Source organism: Quercus robur, chromosome 2 (assembly GCF_932294415.1).
Source record: "Quercus robur chromosome 2, dhQueRobu3.1, whole genome shotgun sequence".
NCBI classification, from domain to species: Eukaryota; Viridiplantae; Streptophyta; class Magnoliopsida; order Fagales; family Fagaceae; genus Quercus; species Quercus robur.
In genome coordinates, this window is record NC_065535.1 from 17,994,862 (window position 1) to 18,014,116 (window position 19,255).

General features: G+C 35.0%; 1 protein-coding gene across 2 annotated transcripts; it reads left to right on the plus strand.

The window, feature by feature from the left end:
• Positions 1-516: 516 nt before the first annotated feature.
• On the plus strand, positions 517-16,315 carry LOC126712734 (endoribonuclease Dicer homolog 3a). Of its 2 annotated transcripts, XM_050412185.1 has the most exons (25): positions 517-968; positions 1,107-1,287; positions 1,487-1,600; positions 2,079-2,213; positions 2,319-2,388; positions 2,889-2,953; positions 3,031-3,162; positions 3,307-3,459; positions 3,849-3,978; positions 4,662-4,767; positions 4,843-5,035; positions 5,124-5,284; positions 5,408-5,626; positions 5,754-6,019; positions 6,572-6,843; positions 6,936-7,456; positions 7,557-7,651; positions 8,478-8,701; positions 8,795-9,004; positions 12,046-12,522; positions 12,732-13,001; positions 13,228-13,554; positions 14,371-14,623; positions 15,597-15,708; positions 15,830-16,315. In XM_050412185.1, exons 1-25 carry the CDS (start codon positions 826-828, stop codon positions 16,035-16,037), a joined length of 5,037 nt encoding a protein of 1,678 aa, XP_050268142.1. In that variant the 5' UTR covers positions 517-825; the 3' UTR covers positions 16,038-16,315. The 2 variants fall into 2 exon arrangements, with proteins under 2 accessions (XP_050268142.1, XP_050268143.1); XM_050412186.1 differs by lacking the exons at positions 3,031-3,162; positions 3,307-3,459 and having other exon boundaries at positions 518-968.
• The last annotated feature ends 2,940 nt before the right edge of the window (positions 16,316-19,255 follow it).

A 19,255-nucleotide genomic window follows, 5' to 3' on the forward strand; every position in this document is an offset into this window, starting at 1 on the left:
ACATTATATTTATGTTTACCAATAGTTATTTGAAATTTACTAAAACCACATCAGTAATTTGTAAAAATATTGTAAATTAGTTTGTGTTTATAGCATTACTCTATATATAAAAGAAGTTTTCATAAGAAGTAAATTATTTTTCCAAAAAAAAAAGGTCTAATTAAATTATGACACAAAAAATTTTGGGGACTAAAACGACGTGTAGCCTAAGAAAGTACTTGACGAGAGTATGTTTCGGAAACACTGTTCAACTTCAACACTTTTACTTCAGTGCTTTTTTTCCCAAACAAACACATAGTCAACTTGTTCAGGAATCGGGGTAGACTCACTCACGTGTGCGACTTGTAATGGTCCCACGTTACAATTAAAATACTCGTGTCGCTAAATTATTGGACCGTGTATACACGCGCGCGTGGGATTAAATCTCGAAACTCAAACAGGTTACTCACCCGAATATCACTTAATATTATAGTACACGACCAAACCCAAAGTACTGTTTATAAAAAAAAAAACATGAAATCTTCCCAGTCCTGAACTTCGGATTTCTCAAAGCACAAGAAACAGAGAAATTTGTTGTTTGTTTTTTTATTATAAAAATAAAGATTTCCCAGATTTTTTTTTTTCCTTTTTTTGGGTAAAAATTCACTGAAAGTGATTTTTAGTGTGTACTTTCTAGTTCTACTCAACCACTGTGTGAAAATAATTGTTTTTAAATTCTTAGGGAACCATTAAAAAATTCCCATTCAATATAGGAAAAGAAAGAATTTTTTTGCACTATTTAGATAATCAAAGGCCTTTTCCCAATCCAAAGAGACTACTTTCAACATGCTTTGTTTAGAGCAGCAGAATCAGACCCAGAATCTTCTTACTCTCAAGCGGAGCTCAAGTGATATGAAGGAATCTGATCATGATCTTTCTGTTCAAGAATCACCCTCTTCTTCAAGTCCCAACTGCATGAAGCCCAGAGGGTTTGTTTCTGCTTTTTTTTTTTTTTTTTTTTTTTCTTTTTCTTGTTTTTGAATCTTGATGATGATGATGATCAATTTGTGTGTTTTGAGATTTTAATAATGTGTGAATATGTATGTGTATTTTTTTGGGTTGTGTAGGTACCAATTGCAAGTGTTTGAAGTTGCAAAGAAGAGGAACACCATAGCAGTGTTGGAGACAGGTGCTGGCAAGACTATGGTAGCCGTTATGCTTATCAAAGCCATTGGTGAAGCTATCAAGTCTAATGGCCATAAAAAGTTGATTGTTTTCTTGGCTCCCACTGTCCATCTTGTTAATCAGGCATGGTTTTTTTTTTAAGATTTTTTTTCCCTTTTTGGTACTCTTTTGAATTCTTTCTGTCCTTTAATGGAGTATTTCTCTTCAATTGTTGAATGAAAAGAAAGAATTTTAGTGCTAATAAAGTATACTTGTGAACCTACATGTAATGTGGCTAGTTGATTTATTCACATACTGAAACAAATGGGTTTTCTGTCTGCAGCAATTTGAGTTTATAAAAAACCATACAAATATGGAAGTGGGGCAGTACTATGGAGACATGGGAGTTGATAATTGGAGTTTAGAGACCTGGGAAAGGGAAGTTAATAAGAATGATGTAAGGTTGCTTCTTAAATAGCTCCAAGTATCTTTATGATTATCTGTATACTGAATTATTTCTTTATGTTTTTATTTGGGCAGTTCTAATTTCTACTTCTTAATGGCATGTTACTGTTAAAATCTCAGTTTGAGCTTCCTCTGTTTTAATTGTTGCTTTAATTTTCTTTCTTTATGCACTTTTATTTGTTCTGGCATTTAGCATAAGTGAGTTAGTTACTATTTCCTATATTGCTTGGTTAGTCATTATTCATCACATGCCAGTAAGTTGATTGTCTCTGAGAACTCCAAATTGGTGCTAGTTTAACAATATATTTATGTAGTCAAAGTTTTTAAAAAAATAAAAAATAAAAAAATCAATCTTCCCTACTAATTATTACATGGAAATAATTTTTCCTAAAATCCTAGATTTAAATTTCTATTCACAAGTTACCTTTGCTAGTGTTATGTTAATGCAAATACTTTATGTTATCTTGTAGGTACTAGTAATGACACCCCAGATATTTTTGGATGTCTTAAGAAAGGCATTCTTGAGTCCAGAAGCAGTGTGCTTAATGATAATTGATGAATGTCATCGTGCTACTGGTAACCATCCATATACAAAAATAATGAAGGTGAATATCTATTATTTTCCATTTTTGTTGTTGTACACCATCTTAAGCTGATTTTTCGTTCTTATTTTTTACGAACATCTCAATAATTGTGTTGTTTTGGTGAAGGAATTTTATCACAATTCTAATAACAAGCCAAAGATTTTTGGAATGACGGCATCCCCTGTAGTAAGAAAAGGTAAGATATTGTGGTGATATTGTGTACTGCTATGTCATTGGCTAAGATAAGTTGGTCCAGTTTTTTTTTTTTTTTTTTTTTTTTTTGCCATTATTTGATGTACTTTGTACTGTACATGTCTTAGATGTGCTTCATGTGTACAGTTCAGTGCCATTAGTACTTAAATGTTAAGTTTCATTAAATTTTCTCTCTGGGGAGTTAGGTTAAGGCTGATTAGAGCTGGAAAGCTAATTAGCTTAATATAAGTTTTTCTGCATAGAGTTTAAAGTTTCTTTTTATGGATTGTTTGGCTGCCATTGAATGATTAGCGTATTTTAAGCCTTTTCCAGTTACTCTGTTGTGGTTTAATTATTTTGCTTTCTCTTATCTTTATGCTTTGTGTTTAAGAAATGCTATACAGGGCCATTGCTAAATGTTCATTATCAAGTGTTTAGTTATCAGATCTGTAATTATATTAAAAATAATTTTTGCACACTTTTACTTACAAATGTGTGTAGCAGGTGTCTCATCCATCGTGGACTGTGAAGGTCAAATATCAGAACTAGAAAATATCCTGGATTCCCAGGTATTTTACAATTTTTAATAGTGATGATTCTTCACTTATAATGGATTAAACTCAAGTATTGATCCTTTCTGGGTTAGATTTATACTGTTGGAGACAGGACAGAGATTGAAGTGTATGTGCCCTCTGCAAAAGAAACTTGTAGATTTTATGACCAAACACAGTTTCCCAGTTTGGATTTAAAGGGGAAAATAGAGGCCTTGTGTTCCAAGGTATTTCTGGGCCATTTAATACACATATTCATACGTATGCATTCTCACCCATAAAAACACATCCCATCCATGCTTATATTTTTATTTTTATTTTTAAACAGTAAACTTGTCGGGATACTAATAAAAGCTTACCTGCATTGACAGTTTGATGCATCCTTGTTAGAGTTGCAAGGGTCATTGCAAAGTAATTACAAGGACACGGATGATAAATTTAATATGCTGCGAAAGCGTTTGTCTAATGATCAGGCAAAGGTTTTGTATTGTCTGGATGACCTTGGACTCATGTGTGCTTATGAGGTATGCTAGGACTCTAAATTTAGAATAAAGAGTAGAGGAGAGTTGTGTCTTAAAAGGAAAGATACATACATACATACATACTTACATATGTTATCTTTATTACACCCTTGGCCTTGGGTTCCCTCCAACTGTATGACATTCAAGCAGCTCTAGTTACAGACCTCATAGCCTTAGTATATGATTACTATTGTTTATGATCATACCTTTGGTTCTAATTTCATTCTTTCTATATGATGTTATGTATTCACCCAAAAAACAAAAAATTTATTAGTTATTCTTTTCTATATGAATACAGGCAAAGGGTCACTAAAGTTTTCGATGGTAAACATTCATGGTCATACCTTTCTCTTTTAATTTTATTTTTCTGTATTATGTTATTTGGTTTGTAGGCTGTGAAAGTCTGTCTAGAGAATGTTCCGAACGGCAACGCAGAGTGTGAAGTTTATAGAGAAAGTTACTTTCTGTGTAAACGTTTTCTTGAGGAAGTCTTGTGTATAATTGGGGAATCTTTCCCACATGGTATGCTGCTTGGAATATTTCTTCTTTATTCTTTATCCTGGTTTAAGCAGTATCATAACATTTATCCTTTTTTTTTTTTTTTTTTTGCATCTTTGTACTGCAAACTGATTTTGTTTCTTTGTTGTGTACCTATTGTGATACAGCATGTCCAAATCATTTGCACTACTGTCAAAATTTCTGATGTTGTTACTCTGTATGTTAATACCCTGTCACAAATGTACTTTTCTTCCTATCTTCCCTCACCCATAAGTTGTAACAATTTAGTTGGTATTACAATGTGGCGTAAATCAACAATTTTCTGACAAGATTGTATTTTCTATTTGTTGGGGCAAAAGTGGGAAATGAATTGTTGAACCTATTTTTACTTGGTGCAATTTAGTTGTTAGTGGTATATCCTGATTCTGTACACCATAATTGGTATTTGCATACACTATAAGTTATTTCCTTGCTTTTTAAAAAGAGAATGTTCTTCCAGTAGCTATTGATTGGATTTATTTTAGTTTGGTATCTATGAAGTGTTTCTCTTGTTATGGTATGTCATTATTTTGGGGTTTATTTTTTCGCCCAATGCACCTTTTATATGGCCATATGCTAATATATTTCAAATTAAAATCTGTTATGTTATGTTTCTGGTTTAAATATGATATTTCTTATTGGTAATATCTTTTTTTTGTCTCTTTCAGGTGATGAAAATCTTCTGGATTTAGGGTCTGGTTATTTGAAAGCAGTAGATTTGGGCTATTTATCTCCTAAACTACATGAACTTCTTCAACTTTTCCAATCATTTGGGTAATTTAACTACACCAGTTGATTTTTGTTTATAATGTTATGTGGTTGATTTACCATCATGTTTTGTGGTTGCAGAGGAGCTGAGCAAGTACTGTGCCTCATTTTTGTTGAGAGAATTGTTACGGCTAAGGTAATTGAGAGATTCATGAAGAAAGTTGCCTATTTATCGCATTTCACGGTTTCATATTTGACTGGAAGTAATACATCAGTGGACTCACTGCCGCCAAAAAAGCAAAAGGAAACATTGGAATCATTTCGCTCTGGCAAGGTGTCTAATCTTTTAATACAGGATTTGAATTATTAGAAGTTTTGTTATTTGAAAACCCAATTCTAAATTAGCTAACCCTTCCATGTAGGTCAATTTATTATTTGCTACTGATGTAGTTGAGGAGGGAATTCACGTGCCAAACTGCTCTTGTGTGATACGGTTTGACCTCCCCAAGACAGTCCGTAGTTATGTCCAATCTCGGGGACGAGCTCGACAGGATAACTCTCAATTTGTCATGATGTTGGAGAGGTGAGGTCTCCTCTTTGTTGTTAGCCTTTACATAGTTTCTTGAAATTCAGAATATATATTTTTTTGTTGCTATTGTATGTAAACTCAAGTATATTGTTGCTCTAACTATGCATATATCTAAAGGGGAAACACACAACAAAGGGATCAACTGTTTGACATAATCAGGAGTGAGCGTTCAATGACAGATACAGCCATGAATAGAGACCCTGATGCACACATTCTGAAGGCATGTACTACTGAGGAAGTAAATGCATATCATGTGGAAGCAACTGGGGCCTCGGTTACTGCAGATTCTAGTGTCAACCTCATTCATCGATATTGTGAAAAACTTCCTGGTGACAAGTATGGATATGTCTTCCTTGTAAATTGATTAGTTATATTTAATATAATTTCCCTTTTTATTTTATGATTCTATTCATTAAATCAAGTTATCTCTTATTCAGTCATAATTTGTTACTGTATTAATTAGGTACTTTGTCCCAAAGCCAAAATTTCATAATTCACTTATCGAAGGGTCTTATGAGTGTAAAATGACATTACCCCCTAATGCGGCTTTTCAATCCATAGTTGGTCCCTCGAGTAGGAATTCTCATTTAGCAAAACAGCTTGTTTGCTTGGAGGCATGTAAGAAGTTGCATCAAATGGGTGCTTTGGATGACCATCTTCTCCCATCCATCAAAGAGCTTCCAGAGAAAAATCTCATTGTAAAAAGCAAAGAATCAGCTTCGGGTGCAGGTATGTATATGTGACCAATTGATTTTTGGTTGTTAGATGTAGTGTTCACAAAATGGTTCTGTAGTCCCTATTTAAGGTTCATTGGGGTAGTTGATATATTGAAAGACATGCATTTCAATTTGAATCTGACCCAATCTAGAATACATTGGAACAATAAAGCAAGCCTTGGTAAAATACTCGTTTACAAGTCAATTGTCAACTTGCAATGTTATTTTTATAAAAAATTACTTGTTGATAAATTCTTTGTTTTCTTATTTTGCCTTTGTATGTCCAAAAAAAAAAAAAAAGATTTAGCAATGTTGATACTTTTCATGAGAGAATACTTTTGATCCTGAAGCTTTTAACATGTTAAAAATATACATCAGTCTGATGCTTTGGATGACTTCATGGTTTATTTTTGAGTTACTTTTGAATTCAACTGCAGAAAAATATACATTAGGTGTCTGAGTTTTTATGTTGTGCATTTTGTTTTTGTATCATATCTGGCATGTGCCAAGGCATTTTATTTTTCTCCTTTTATTTTCCTTATACCTATTATTTTGGTGTTCAAAGGAACAACAAAGAGGAAGGAGTTACATGGGACTACTTGCATTCGTGCACTATCCGGAACTTGGGGAGAAAAAGTCGATGGAGCCATTTTTCAGGCCTATAAATTTGAATTTTTATGTAATATTCCCGGAGAGCTTTATTCTGGATTTGTTCTTTTGCTTGAGACAAAGCTTGATGATGATGTGGGAAATATTGAATTGGAGCTTTACTTGGTCTCAAAGAAGGTTAAGTCTTCTGTATCTTTTTGCGGGCAAGTGCATTTGGATGCAGAACAGGTGCACACATGAACTTGTTAATTCATTTATCATTCTTGTTCTTTTTTGGGAATATTTCTTCTAATTCCATGCTGTCCATTATTCCTTATCAGATGACAAAGGCAAAGACTTTTCAAGAATTTTTCTTTAATGGTTTGTTTGGGAGACTGTCTTTTGGATCTAAATCAGCTGGAACATGCAGAGAATTTTTACTTAAGAATGAAACTAGATCACTATGGAGCCCATCAAACATGTATTTGCTTCTACCTCTTGAAACATTGAACACTTCAAGTCCTGAGCCTTGCCAAATAAATTGGATAGGCATCAATTCTTGCATTTCAGCGGTAGAAATCATGAGAAAAAGCTCTTTGTTGGGCGCTGAACATTGTAATGGTGAGACAGGAAATTTATCACCTTATAGGAATGGTTCATGCAGCACTAATGTTATCCACTTTGCTTATAGTATGGTCGACACAAACAATCTCAAAGATATGGTAGTTTTGGCAATTCACACTGGAAAAATCTACTCTGTTGTTGAGGTTGTGAATAATACCTCTGCTGAGAGTCCTTTTGATGGAAACACTGATAATGCCTCATCAAAATATATGACATTTTCAGAGTACTTCAACAAAAAGTAGGTGATTTCTTATCTTGAATGATGTTTTGTGCTTATTGTGTATTTTCCCCTTTGGATTCCTCTATAGAGTTCCATAGATAACGCCTGTCCTGATCAGGTATGGGATAACGCTGATGTATCCAGGACAGCCTTTGGTGCGGTTAAAGCAAAGTCATAACCCACACAACCTTCTTGTAAACTTCGATGAGGAAGGTTTGTTAATTTGAATGCTTGAGCTTTGTTGCAACGTATAATGTCTTATATGTAGTGCACATGTTCTGTATATTGGTATTCAGGTCTTTTTTTCCTGTCCTTTTGGCAAATTTATGTGCTAGTTATGCTTTCATAATATTTAGCCTTTGTAAAGAAGATGATTTTATTTCATTTTTCCAACTTTGATAATCTAATTGAAACAATTTAACTGAACAATGCATATTGTCACCCTAATCTTCTATTATCAACACCCGTCAACTAAGTCATGGCTTTCAGCTTTGTCTACTACTACTATGATTCCCAGTTCTCATTGGGTAGACCGGATGGGAGAGAATTGGGGTTGGGGTAGGGAAGAGTTGGATAAGATAGTTACAGATGGAGTAGATGGAGATCTCTCTATATGATACACCATGTTCAATTGGAAAAAGGAAGCAAAAAGAGAGTCAGGTTTGGCATTGCTAAACACTTCTCTCAAGTTTAATTTAAGGATCTTGATAATTGACTGGCATGTTTAAGAAAGCAGGTAGCAGTCAACTATTAGTTCCCTATTTCTATAGTGTAATAGAAATCCGGCTTAGAAGCATGCCCAGTAAGGAGGGGGAAAAGGGAAATTTCCATGAGCATGTGTCGGCATACAAAAATTGCACACATTTTATCATCTTAGATGAGGGTTTTCCCCTACCGGTTGGGTGTATTACACAAGTTGTTATTGTACAATTATTAGATGGATGTCTGTTTCTAGTTCTTTTAATAAAGTTCTTGAATCTGATTTAGTAATGCTGTGGAACTTTGTGTATATATCTAATATTTTCTTCTGATTAAGCAGGCACTACTGGTAAGACATTGGAAGCAGGTGTGCTTGTCAAAAAGGCACAAATGCATGTTCATATGCCTCCTGAGCTTTTAATCAGGCTTGATGTTTCCAGAGGAGTTTTAAGATCATTTTATTTATTACCATCTGTGATGCATCGGCTGGAATCCCTTATGTTAGCCAGCCAGCTTAGAGAAGAGATTCGTTGTTCTAGCAAATTTCATATTTCAAGCGCTTTGGTCTGTCCTATTAGTTGGTTATTCTCTTGATTTGTCTATATTCTTTTGAATCATACAGTTTTGATTAATCTAATCAAGATCTTTTGTGAATAGATTCTAGAAGCTCTTACAACGCTAAGATGTTCTGAGAATTTTTCAATGGAGCGTTTGGAATTGCTTGGTGATTCGGTTCTAAAGTATGCAGTGGGCTGTCACCTCTTTCTTAAATATCCTAAGAAGCATGAAGGGCAATTAACTGATATACGTATACGGGTTATTTGTAATGCAACCCTACATAAATTGGGAACAGATCTCAAATTACAGGTATTTGAATATATGTCTCCTTTCTATGGCTCACATCTCTTAAGTGGCTTTATTAGGCACATCATGGTGCATATGAATTAAAACTTCATGATCTCTCATTAATAACAATATGCATAGTATCAATTTTTATATAGTTGTATCAGAAAATTGATGAACTATACCTTTTCTTTTCCACTTGTGCTGACTCAGTGGTTTTCTTTGCTTGGCGTGGACTCCAAGCAAGCCTAGGTGCTGACTCCTAGGTTTCCTATCTTTTGTTTTCTTGTTATTTTTTTATTCTTGTTGCATCGTTCTGGCTTGTCCTGCATCATATGCTGGTCCTCCTTTCTTATGCTCTCCCCCCATCCAAACACAAAAGAGACAAGAATTTACATGGCTCAACAAACTGTCTACATCCATGGAAAGGGAGGTGAAATCCACTATACTCAAGGAAGGTTACAACGCTCAACCTCTCAACCACTCACTCTTGAGAGATTGGTCTATTCTCTCTTTGATAATGTAGGGACCTTCTTGAAGAAGAGCCCTTTGGACTTGATTGTAGCTAGTAAAACCTAAGGGCAATTGATCTCACCCACCAGAATCAATTTCCTGGTAATCCAGGGGCATTCACTCTTGATAGGCTAAGAAGCTTATGCTTATGCCCAGGAGCAAGAATTCTCTGTTTTCTATCAGCCTCACAACTTGCATTGGACACATAGGTATCTTTTCAACCCCAAAGGAACTATTAGGCTACTCTAAGAAGAAAACCTTTCAATGTTCTTTTGAAAGTCTTCTTCTCTCTCTATTTGGGACCAAAACCACCAAACCTTTACAACAGTACTTATATATAAGAGTCCAACTTCTCTTCCTTGGTGAACAAAGTTTACAACATTTCTTCTCTGATAGGGATTCTAATTACTTCCTTGATGAGGAAGAGACTTTCCTTCCATATAAAGAAGATCCAAAAATAAAAAATCCAAAAAAGGTAATTTTGTTAAATTAGAAATTTGAGATAATTTCTAACATTGTCCCTCCATGTCCACATTAAACATAATGATAAAGAAGTTGGTTTCCTTTGCCAACATTGGAGCAATATGTGCATGGATTCAGTCATTATCCATCTAACACAAAACATCATGGATTCAGTCATTATAGCATCTTGATGTTGTTGTTGAATCTACAAATGATCCAAATACTCACTACTCCTCTGACACATACAACAACATTGATTTACAATGATTATCACTTGCTTGATAGGATTATGTACAGAGAGAAATTTCCCTATTCAGTCCATATATAGAAAGCTATTCTTGTTGGAGCCTTCTACTTTCTGATAGCCTTCCAGTTCCAGGGAAAATCCAAGCTGGTGGTGCTTCTCATTAGGTGTGTACAAGGTTTGGTGTGGCCGATTTTGGGACAGATTTTCTGAGCTGCACCGCATGGATCAGTTTTCTTAAACTTCAAACCACTACCACACAGTAGGGATCAAAATTCTGACTACATTGGCAGCCATTTCTATTGGTGCTGTAGTCGGATGCCGACTACTGGCAAGAAAAAGAGGGGAAAAAAAATTCTATACTGTTTTGAAAGCTCCAAAAAATGCATAACCATCAGAGTGAGAGTAACCCAAAAATTACAAGGAGTTTTCCCACAACAATTAAAAAAAGTTAACCCACAGCAAACAAAAAACCCACTGCATTTAGAATCTCAGATTCAAGATATGAAAAATTTTACCCTTTAGAGCAACTGCCACCCATTTTCTTTGTCTGTGTTCTTGATTGATCAAAGCTAATCTTTTTGATTGTAGTCTGGAAGCTTTGCTCTTTTTGAGTTTGGCTGTGGGGTGATAACCAGAGTTTGAGGAAGGTAGAGATGGCAACCAGAGTTGGGGAAGATCTGAGTTGTTGAGGAAAGAGGAGGGGGGGTGATTGGATGAGGAAGAAAAATCTCGCAGGTGGGGATTGTAGGGTAACTGAAGGGTTTTTTCTTCTAGAAGTGTGTGTATATATATATATATCTATATTTATATATAGCTATGAGCGGTGCAGTCAGCTCGGCTCCAATCAGTTTCGTTGGTTCCAGTTGGAACCTGAACAACCCTACTTCTCATTACTTCATGTTATGAGCAAGCAAAAATTTGCCATTACTCTCAAGTGTCCAACACACTTTGTCTTCTATCCCATCCTGAATCTGAGCTAAATACAATACATCAAACAAGGCATTTACAGACTACAGTTTTCTCAATCATGCACCTACCTGCCTCACAAAACCGGGTTCCTTGCACTACTCCACCCTAAACCTCCATATAGTAGTAGCTCACCTTGTCAAGTACATGGAATCTCTATCATTGAACAGTCTCCAATGCATTTTAGTGGTTTCTAGGGTTGAATTGGTGCCAAGGGTAAAAGAAAACAATGGAGAATGAAAAAGACATTGCAGATGGCTCCAAAAAAATTGGGAAAATCACCGCAAATATCAGGAGATTACAGCAAGTCAGATGGTGTGTTCTTCGGATTCTGGTGACCTTGTCGGTGCTGACGTTAGTACACCCCTATCATTGGAACATAGCCTCTAACGTGCTTTAGTAAGTTCTAGGGTTGGATCAGGATGCTTTGATACCAAGTTGAGTTGTAAATTTGGATTCAGGATTCAGCTACAATACAATATGGGCACATTGAAATGGCATCCTGGATAAAATAGTTTTAGTATCCAATAAGTCAATATGAACATGTAATAATCAGCAGCATGTTGGTGTATAAATTTCTTTCTTTGACAGATAAATAAAACTCAGGCACTGGAACTGGAGTAACGATCACTGGTATTTTGTTATGTACATCAGAAAAATGACATTAATGTTTTGTGAACATGCCACAATATATGAACATAGGTTATCCCTGTTTTTTTTTTTTTTTTTTTTTTGTTATACACTGCTTTGCAATTCCTGCCTGCACTCATTTAGGAGACCGTAATTTGGGTACAAGTCTAACTTTTAACAGGCTTTAGTACATTAATGAGTATATGAGTTCATTGAGTTATGATGCTTTGTATTTTTCCTTTGACAGGGATATATACGTGACAGTGCATTTGATCCTCGTCGTTGGGTTGCTCCAGGACAGCGTTCCATAAGGCCTGTTCCTTGTAAATGTGGGGTGGATACTCCAGAAGTGCCTTTGGATGCAAAATTCCATACTGAAGACCCAAAAGTTATGATTGGAAATAGCTGTGATAAAGGTCATAGATGGATGAGTTCAAAAACCATAGCTGATTGTGTTGAAGCCCTCATAGGAGCATACTATGTGGGTGGTGGAATAATTGCTGCACTCCATCTGATGAAGTGGCTTGGAATTGATGCTGAACTTGATCCCTCATTAGTTGTTGAAGCAATTACTACTGCTTCTCTACGGTCCTATGTCCCAAAAGATAATGAGATTGCAACCCTAGAGTCAAAGCTTGGTTATGAATTTTCTGTTAAGGGTCTTTTACAGGAGGCCATAACACATGCATCCCAGCAAGAACTGGGAGTTGGCTATTGTTACCAGGTAGCAATGGACATTCTCAGCAGACTTGAATCACTTGATTGAATTTTTCTCTTTCTGCCCCCTCACCCCCTCTTCCTTTTCCTAAAATATCCTTTTTAAATGTCTATTGAAGAAGTCTTTGTAAATTTTGAAAAAGGCAAGAAATTGAACACACAATAAGCAAGAGCTCTATATAATCTCTCTTCTTAACTTTTTGAATTATTTGACAGAGGCTTGAATATCTTGGTGACTCGGTGTTGGACCTGCTTATTACGTGGCATCTCTATCAGTGCTACACAGATATTGATCCAGGCGAGTTGACTGACTTGCGTTCAGCTTCAGTAAATAATGAAAATTTTGCTCAAGCCGCTGTAAGACAAAACCTTCACCAGCATCTTCAACACTGCTCAGGGTTACTTCTAAGTCAGCTAACAGAATATGTGAAGTCTATTTCTGAATCTCATACTGATGGATCACTCCAACGCCCAAAAGGTCCTAAGGTTAGTTTTTATGCTCATTCCCTTTTCTTTCTTCCTGATGTTGTGAATTTCGACAGTTGCCATTTATATCCATGATTCTTAGTCAATGTTTCTTAAATATTTGCAGTTGGTGTAAGTCATTTGGTTGTTGAGTTCTACATTGACTTGCTTCTTTGTGGTTTGATTGCCATTATTTTTCTGTTTATGATTAGTGTTTGTTTGTATGACCATATTCTTTTTGTTACAGGCTCTTGGAGATATGGTGGAAAGTATTGCAGGGGCAATACTACTTGACACCAAGCTTAATCTTAATGAAGTTTGGAGAATATATAAGCCCCTGTTGTCTCCAATTGTGACCCCTGATAAGCTTGAACTGCATCCATTTCGAAAACTGAATGAATTATGTGCATCTCGTGGGTATTTTATAAAAGAAAAATTTATAAAGAAGGGAGATATGGTGCATGCCGAGCTTAGTTTACAACTGAAAGACGTCCTTTTGATTGGAGAGGGATATGAGGGGGGGAAAAAATTTGCAAGAGGAGAAGCAGCTTGTCGCTTATTAAAGGAACTTGAGGTTTGTTGGTGCTTCTCTAAATACCTGCTTCCTAATTAAACTATACTATGCAGATCACCATTTTAATTAAAGATTATTGGGCAGTTCAATTTTTTCTTAGCAATGTTAAGATTTTATTTAATATAAAGTTCTAGGGTTACTTTATTGGCTATCTGTCTTTTTATAGTTTTTTACATATACAATCTCATTGTTGTCATAAATCACCCAATGTTTTTTTGTGTGGGAACAATTTCAAATCTATAAAATGGACATAGCATTAGAAACATTTTTTTTTAATTAAAAAAATTATTATTTATATTCATTCTTGCCTTTCTGATGTCTTATTTAAGAAATAAAAGTAACCCAAAAAAAATTCTGAAACCTATGCAAATAATGGTCACCCTAAAATTCTTCCATTCTTCAAATTAATTGTGATGATGATTTAAATGTTGTCTTAGGTGTCCTTCCCCCCCCCCCCCCCCCAAATACCCCCTTTTAGCGGTTATTTAAGCAAGAATCACTTTAGAAGTAGATAGACAATCAGAATGAAAATTGAACTATTTACAAATGGTTATGGAATGGAACTTAAATGCCCTAAAAATAATTAATTTGGTGATAGAATTTATATTTTGAATGATTTCATGAGTTCAGACTGAAAATGACATACACAAGTTTAGTTTCTTGTAAAGTTAGCCTAATGCTTCTGTAGTAATGAATGAGGCTAAGTGTTAAGCGATTTGGTCACAAGTAGATTTTGCTGATGTGCTGTACGTCTCAGAACCTGTCAACTTTTTTCATTACCCAACATATCTAATGTAATACTTTTAAATGCAACAGAAAAGAGGAATTGTATTCTCCCGAAGTGCTTCCAAAAAGAGAAAACTGGATGCTGACCATATTGATGATTCAACTGCTCCATACATGGAAATTGATGTATGTGATCAATTAACTGATGAAAATCTTTCAGAGCTAGCGATCAATAAAAAGCGAAAATCAACTGAAGATCAATTGCCTCCTGAGTCAACTAGTTTTTCTTCCCCAACCAATGATTGTTCTAGCAAAGACTGCAGTCCCGACAGTGGCACCCCAGGTTTGCACCATCTATGCATTATTTTTCTCGTTTTGATACTGAGAGTGATGGATCCAAACAATGCCAGAGCATTTTGTATTAAAGATAGTCAATGTGTGTGGCATTCAGCTTTTGCATTCTGATATTTTCTTCTTATTACACTTTCCTTCCATACCCTATCCTTTTTCTAAAAAACTGATGACTTCTTACTGTCCGTATATGATTGTGTTTAGAATTGTTCACACAGCTGCTTTTGCTTTTCTGGAACTTGCACATATTTTTGTTTAATATTTTTATTTAAATTACTAAAAAAGTTTATCAAATGACAATGGGTGCAAATTCAAACGTGTTGGCCATTTAACACTCAATGTTGTCCTACAATAACCACATCGATGTTGATGAATTAGGTTCATAATCTATAAACAGTCACATTCTCTTTTATGTTTGATCAAAGTAAAATTTCAGTGGATTTATAATCTGGTGAAAGAATTAAATGAGCTTTATATATTTATTTGGTGACAAAGGGATCCTCACCTGAAAGAGAGTCTAATCCACCAAGTAGGCTTACCACGTGCTGGATAAGCTCATAAAAATGCTATGAGTTGGACCCAGTGCAGTCAGTTGTAAGTAAACAGCTGCAAATTCTTGATAGAATATCTCTTCTGCTCCCTCCTGAAGAGAATCACGAATTTAATTATCAAGCTAAAAGTAAGATGTTATCTCAATAAGAAAATTTAATCGCTGGATATGTCATGGTTGACTATATTTTTTTTCAAACACTTTGGCATCTTATTATTATTCTTGTTGTGCACTTATGACTTCTTTTTTCTGATTTGTTTATAATTTTTAACGATACAATTTTGGAGTTTGTTACTTGTAATCTTTCATACTTGAACTTACTCTTTATTATGACTTTCTAAATCCTTATATACATTAAAAAAAAATAAGATGATGAATTATATAAATTAGTACTACTATGGCTTTTTGTTTGTAGTTATTGCCACAATCAACACAAAGAAAGGAGGACCCCGAACCACTCTTTTTGAATTATGTAAGAAAGTGCAGTGGCCAATGCCTACATTCAATTCAACAGAAAATAAATCAAGGTCAGCCTTGTTTGCTGTATAATAATTTAATGCTTATATAAATGTGGATTTGCATTCATGGCTGCTAGAAAATTTGTTAATTCTTTTCAGTTTCTGACCTAATTGTTATCTTCTCCCTCAGATCTCCAATTGAATTTGGAGAAGGCTCTGAAATAAGAAATGGGTTTAACAGTTTTGTATCAAGGATAAGCTTGCACATTCCCAAATTCGGCAGTATGGAATGCACAGGAGATGCTAGAGCTGATAAGAAGAGTGCACTTGACTCCGCAGCGCTTGTCATGCTCTATGAGCTTGAACGACAGGGAAAACTTGTCATTGGTGTCAAGTAGTGGTTCTTTAACTTAAAAAATGGGATGATGTTATGTTGTTTTTGTATAGTAGACCACCCTATTCATCTTCCCTAAACCTATAGAGCACCTATAGAGCAATTAGGCAACAGGCTAGTTAGGCAGTGTATCAAACATAAGTCTAATCTTAGCTATGATGTCAATGTACTAAAGTCATGTACACTACTGCTAATTATTTGTATGAATACATACTCATAATGAAACTATGTCTTCAACATTCCCTCTTTTCTAATTAAAGGATTGTATAATTCTAAGTTCTATCCCAATGACTCCCTTGCCCATAATTTGGTAGAACTTAGGATTCCACTCTTGCGAGATTGATGTTATTATGCTGCAACATTACGAGAGATTGTAGTTTGGTTTTATCATTAAATACTTGCATCAATTTTCATATGTTTGTTAACTATTTGATTCATTTAAAAGTTAAAATAATAATGAACATTATTTGTAAGTGATGGACTTCAGTCTGATTGACATTAGCGGACATTGGGGATTCTTCCTTTTTCCTTAATTGTTAATGAGAACAAAGAAATACGAAATCCATAACTTTATGTGGTCAGGTAAAAGACTTTGAAAATAGAATTTCAAGGGTAAAAATGATAATGTTGGTAGTGCTTAACTAAACTCCAGAATCTCATCTAACTCATATTTCCATAAATCTTAATCTCCAATTCTCAGTCAGAACAACAATAATTTTGTGAAGTCATCTTTTTTCTTTTCTTTTTTTTTTGATTTGATAACTTGATAATTACGACAATGGAAGTAGGAGATTTGGACATTGGACATCTTTATTGAAAATATCAGAAAGTACTAGTTAAGTTACAAATCTTTTTAGAATTTTGTATAATCATCTTTATCCTTAATAATATCATTAATCTGACAGCCAAAAGTAATAGTTATTAGGAGGAGAACAAACTTAACCGAGAAGCAAAACAAACTGACCAGGAAAAGATGCTGTAATTATCTGAAAACTGTAGTGGTTAAGGATTACTCTCTAACATGTTACGGAGCCAGGTTTCCTGTACAAGCTCCTCAAGAGGAGGATGAGGAAAAAATAGGAATGACATGTTCAGAGATTTTTTATTAAAAGGAAAAAAAGAAGAAGGTATTTTATTGCTTGGAATGATAGACTTAAAGCACTGTAAACACTAGAAAGGGTTATCGTTCATTTTTTTATGAATTGAAAAATTGGGTTATCATCTTTTCATACGACTAAAGAGAAGTAGCGTTTTAGTGTATTTATAAGTGGATAAGAGCATTTGCAATAATGTTGCTAAATTGACTAAAAAGTCAATTTAGTAACCAATACCCTAAAAATGTGTTCTACAGCAAAGAATGAAAACTTAAAAAAATTTGAGCATGAGCTACAGTGAGTTGCTATCTTTAGTAGCTTGTAGCTTAAAACTCAAAACAAAAACTAAAATTTTAATATGTGGTGTTAAAAAAAAGTATTTTAATATATTGATGGTTGTGATTGTTATTTATTGTGTTGGATATATTATTTTATTGTGTTATTTATATTATTTTAATGTGTTGAATGCTAAAATAAAACAATTGATGTTGGGAATATTATAAAATGAAGTACTAAAATAGATAAAGTAGTAGCATTTTAAGTTGCTAAAAAAAGCTATATTTTTTAGCAAGCTTGCTGTGCTGTGCTCTGATACTAGTTACAAACACAAAGGAAATCTAAAGGGAAGCTGTTGCTTTCTTACGAAAGTGTGTATGCCTATATCTAGTAAAGATTGTCTTATAAGAAGACAAACTAAAAGATAAGAAGGAATTTCTTAGGACAATACGTGTCCTTGCTTACAAAATGTTCATCTATAAATGTTACAACCTATAGACAAATGTCATTGTATTACAACAGATGCTAAAATACAAAAGAATAATAATAATAATGGCCATCTATTGTTTTTTTTACTATTTACAATACTTCCATGTTCTAGCACTTGTTGATTACAAGAGTTAGGCCACTAAAAATAATGCATGATTAAAAGTGTTGATAAACTTATGAGTAAACCACATTAGTGGTTACCAATAATAAAAGGCTTTTGTAAATGGATAACTTTGTGCACTCGTTAAAAAGGTTTTAAAAGAGTCTTATCCGTATTAGGAAGTAATTAAAGCTAATAAACAAATGTCTTTTTTAAAAGTGGCTTTGACTTCTTTTATAAAATAACAACCAATTATATTATAAAATTTGCATAAAGGTGACCTGGATAGGCTGGATTAAAATTGACAATTGTCTTGAAATGTTATGTACCAATGTGTCATAGGGTCAATTTTTCTCTTAAATTTTCTGTCTGTGATGGCACTAAACCCACTGACTTAGTCTCAGCCAACACTCCACATACACACACTGCAGGAACACTTAGAACAGTTTTATCAAGGGAATGCATACGCACACAGCACACACAGTATTTACAGGACACCAACCCCAACCTTCATTACTCAATATCAAGTACAAAGGAAGCCTGAGAATCCACACGAAATTCTTTAAGCAAATAATACACTCTTTGCTGTTGACAACCCCAACAGCCTAGGATAATATACAGAATAAACTGTCACAGCAGTTACTGCCAAGTAACTACCCCTTGTCCAGGATTTGCTGCCACATGTAATCTGACTTAGGACACCTTCACTGATGCTGTCTGGATCTGCCTTACACGTTTCCAGCCCTTGCACTGCATGTCTGAACCACCCACAAAGCCAGGAAACGTTGGTAACTGCCAATAACTGCTGTTGCACACACAACACATGCCAGCCCATTACTCAGCACATCCTCATGGGTCTTCTGCCCATGTTCCAGCAGCCCACACATAATAAGTTCTACCACGTTTTTAGAAGCCTTGGCCCTCTGCCCAAGCCCTTCTCATCAGCATCACAGCCCACATAACATGTCCATCAACAGCACACTAAGTAACTGTCATCAGCCCACTCATACAAGTCCATGCATTCAGCCAGCACCAACCAGCCCAATGTCTTGCACAGTATATCATCATCATCAGCAGCCCAGCATTGCCTTGCATTCAAGCCACCAAGCCCACATACAAAGCAATCACTAACCAAGCCATCATGCCATGCACTACCACGTAGGGTCGGCACCACCTGCTGCTACCCATCATCAACAATCCGTCTCTGCCCACCATGGCCCTCCTTTGCCATGGCCTTAGGGCATCATGTGGAGCAAGGTGCCT

Excerpts from the sequence above, each read along its gene's own strand:
- LOC126712734 (XM_050412185.1), top strand. The coding sequence starts at position 826 with ATGCTTTGTTTAGAGCAGCAGAATCAGACCCAGAATCTTCTTACTCTC. Across the intron at positions 3,163-3,306 it reads TAGAGGCCTTGTGTTCCAAG|TTTGATGCATCCTTGTTAGA; the intron begins GTATTTCTGGGC and ends CTGCATTGACAG. Across the intron at positions 7,457-7,556 it reads TCAGAGTACTTCAACAAAAA|GTATGGGATAACGCTGATGT; the intron begins GTAGGTGATTTC and ends TGTCCTGATCAG.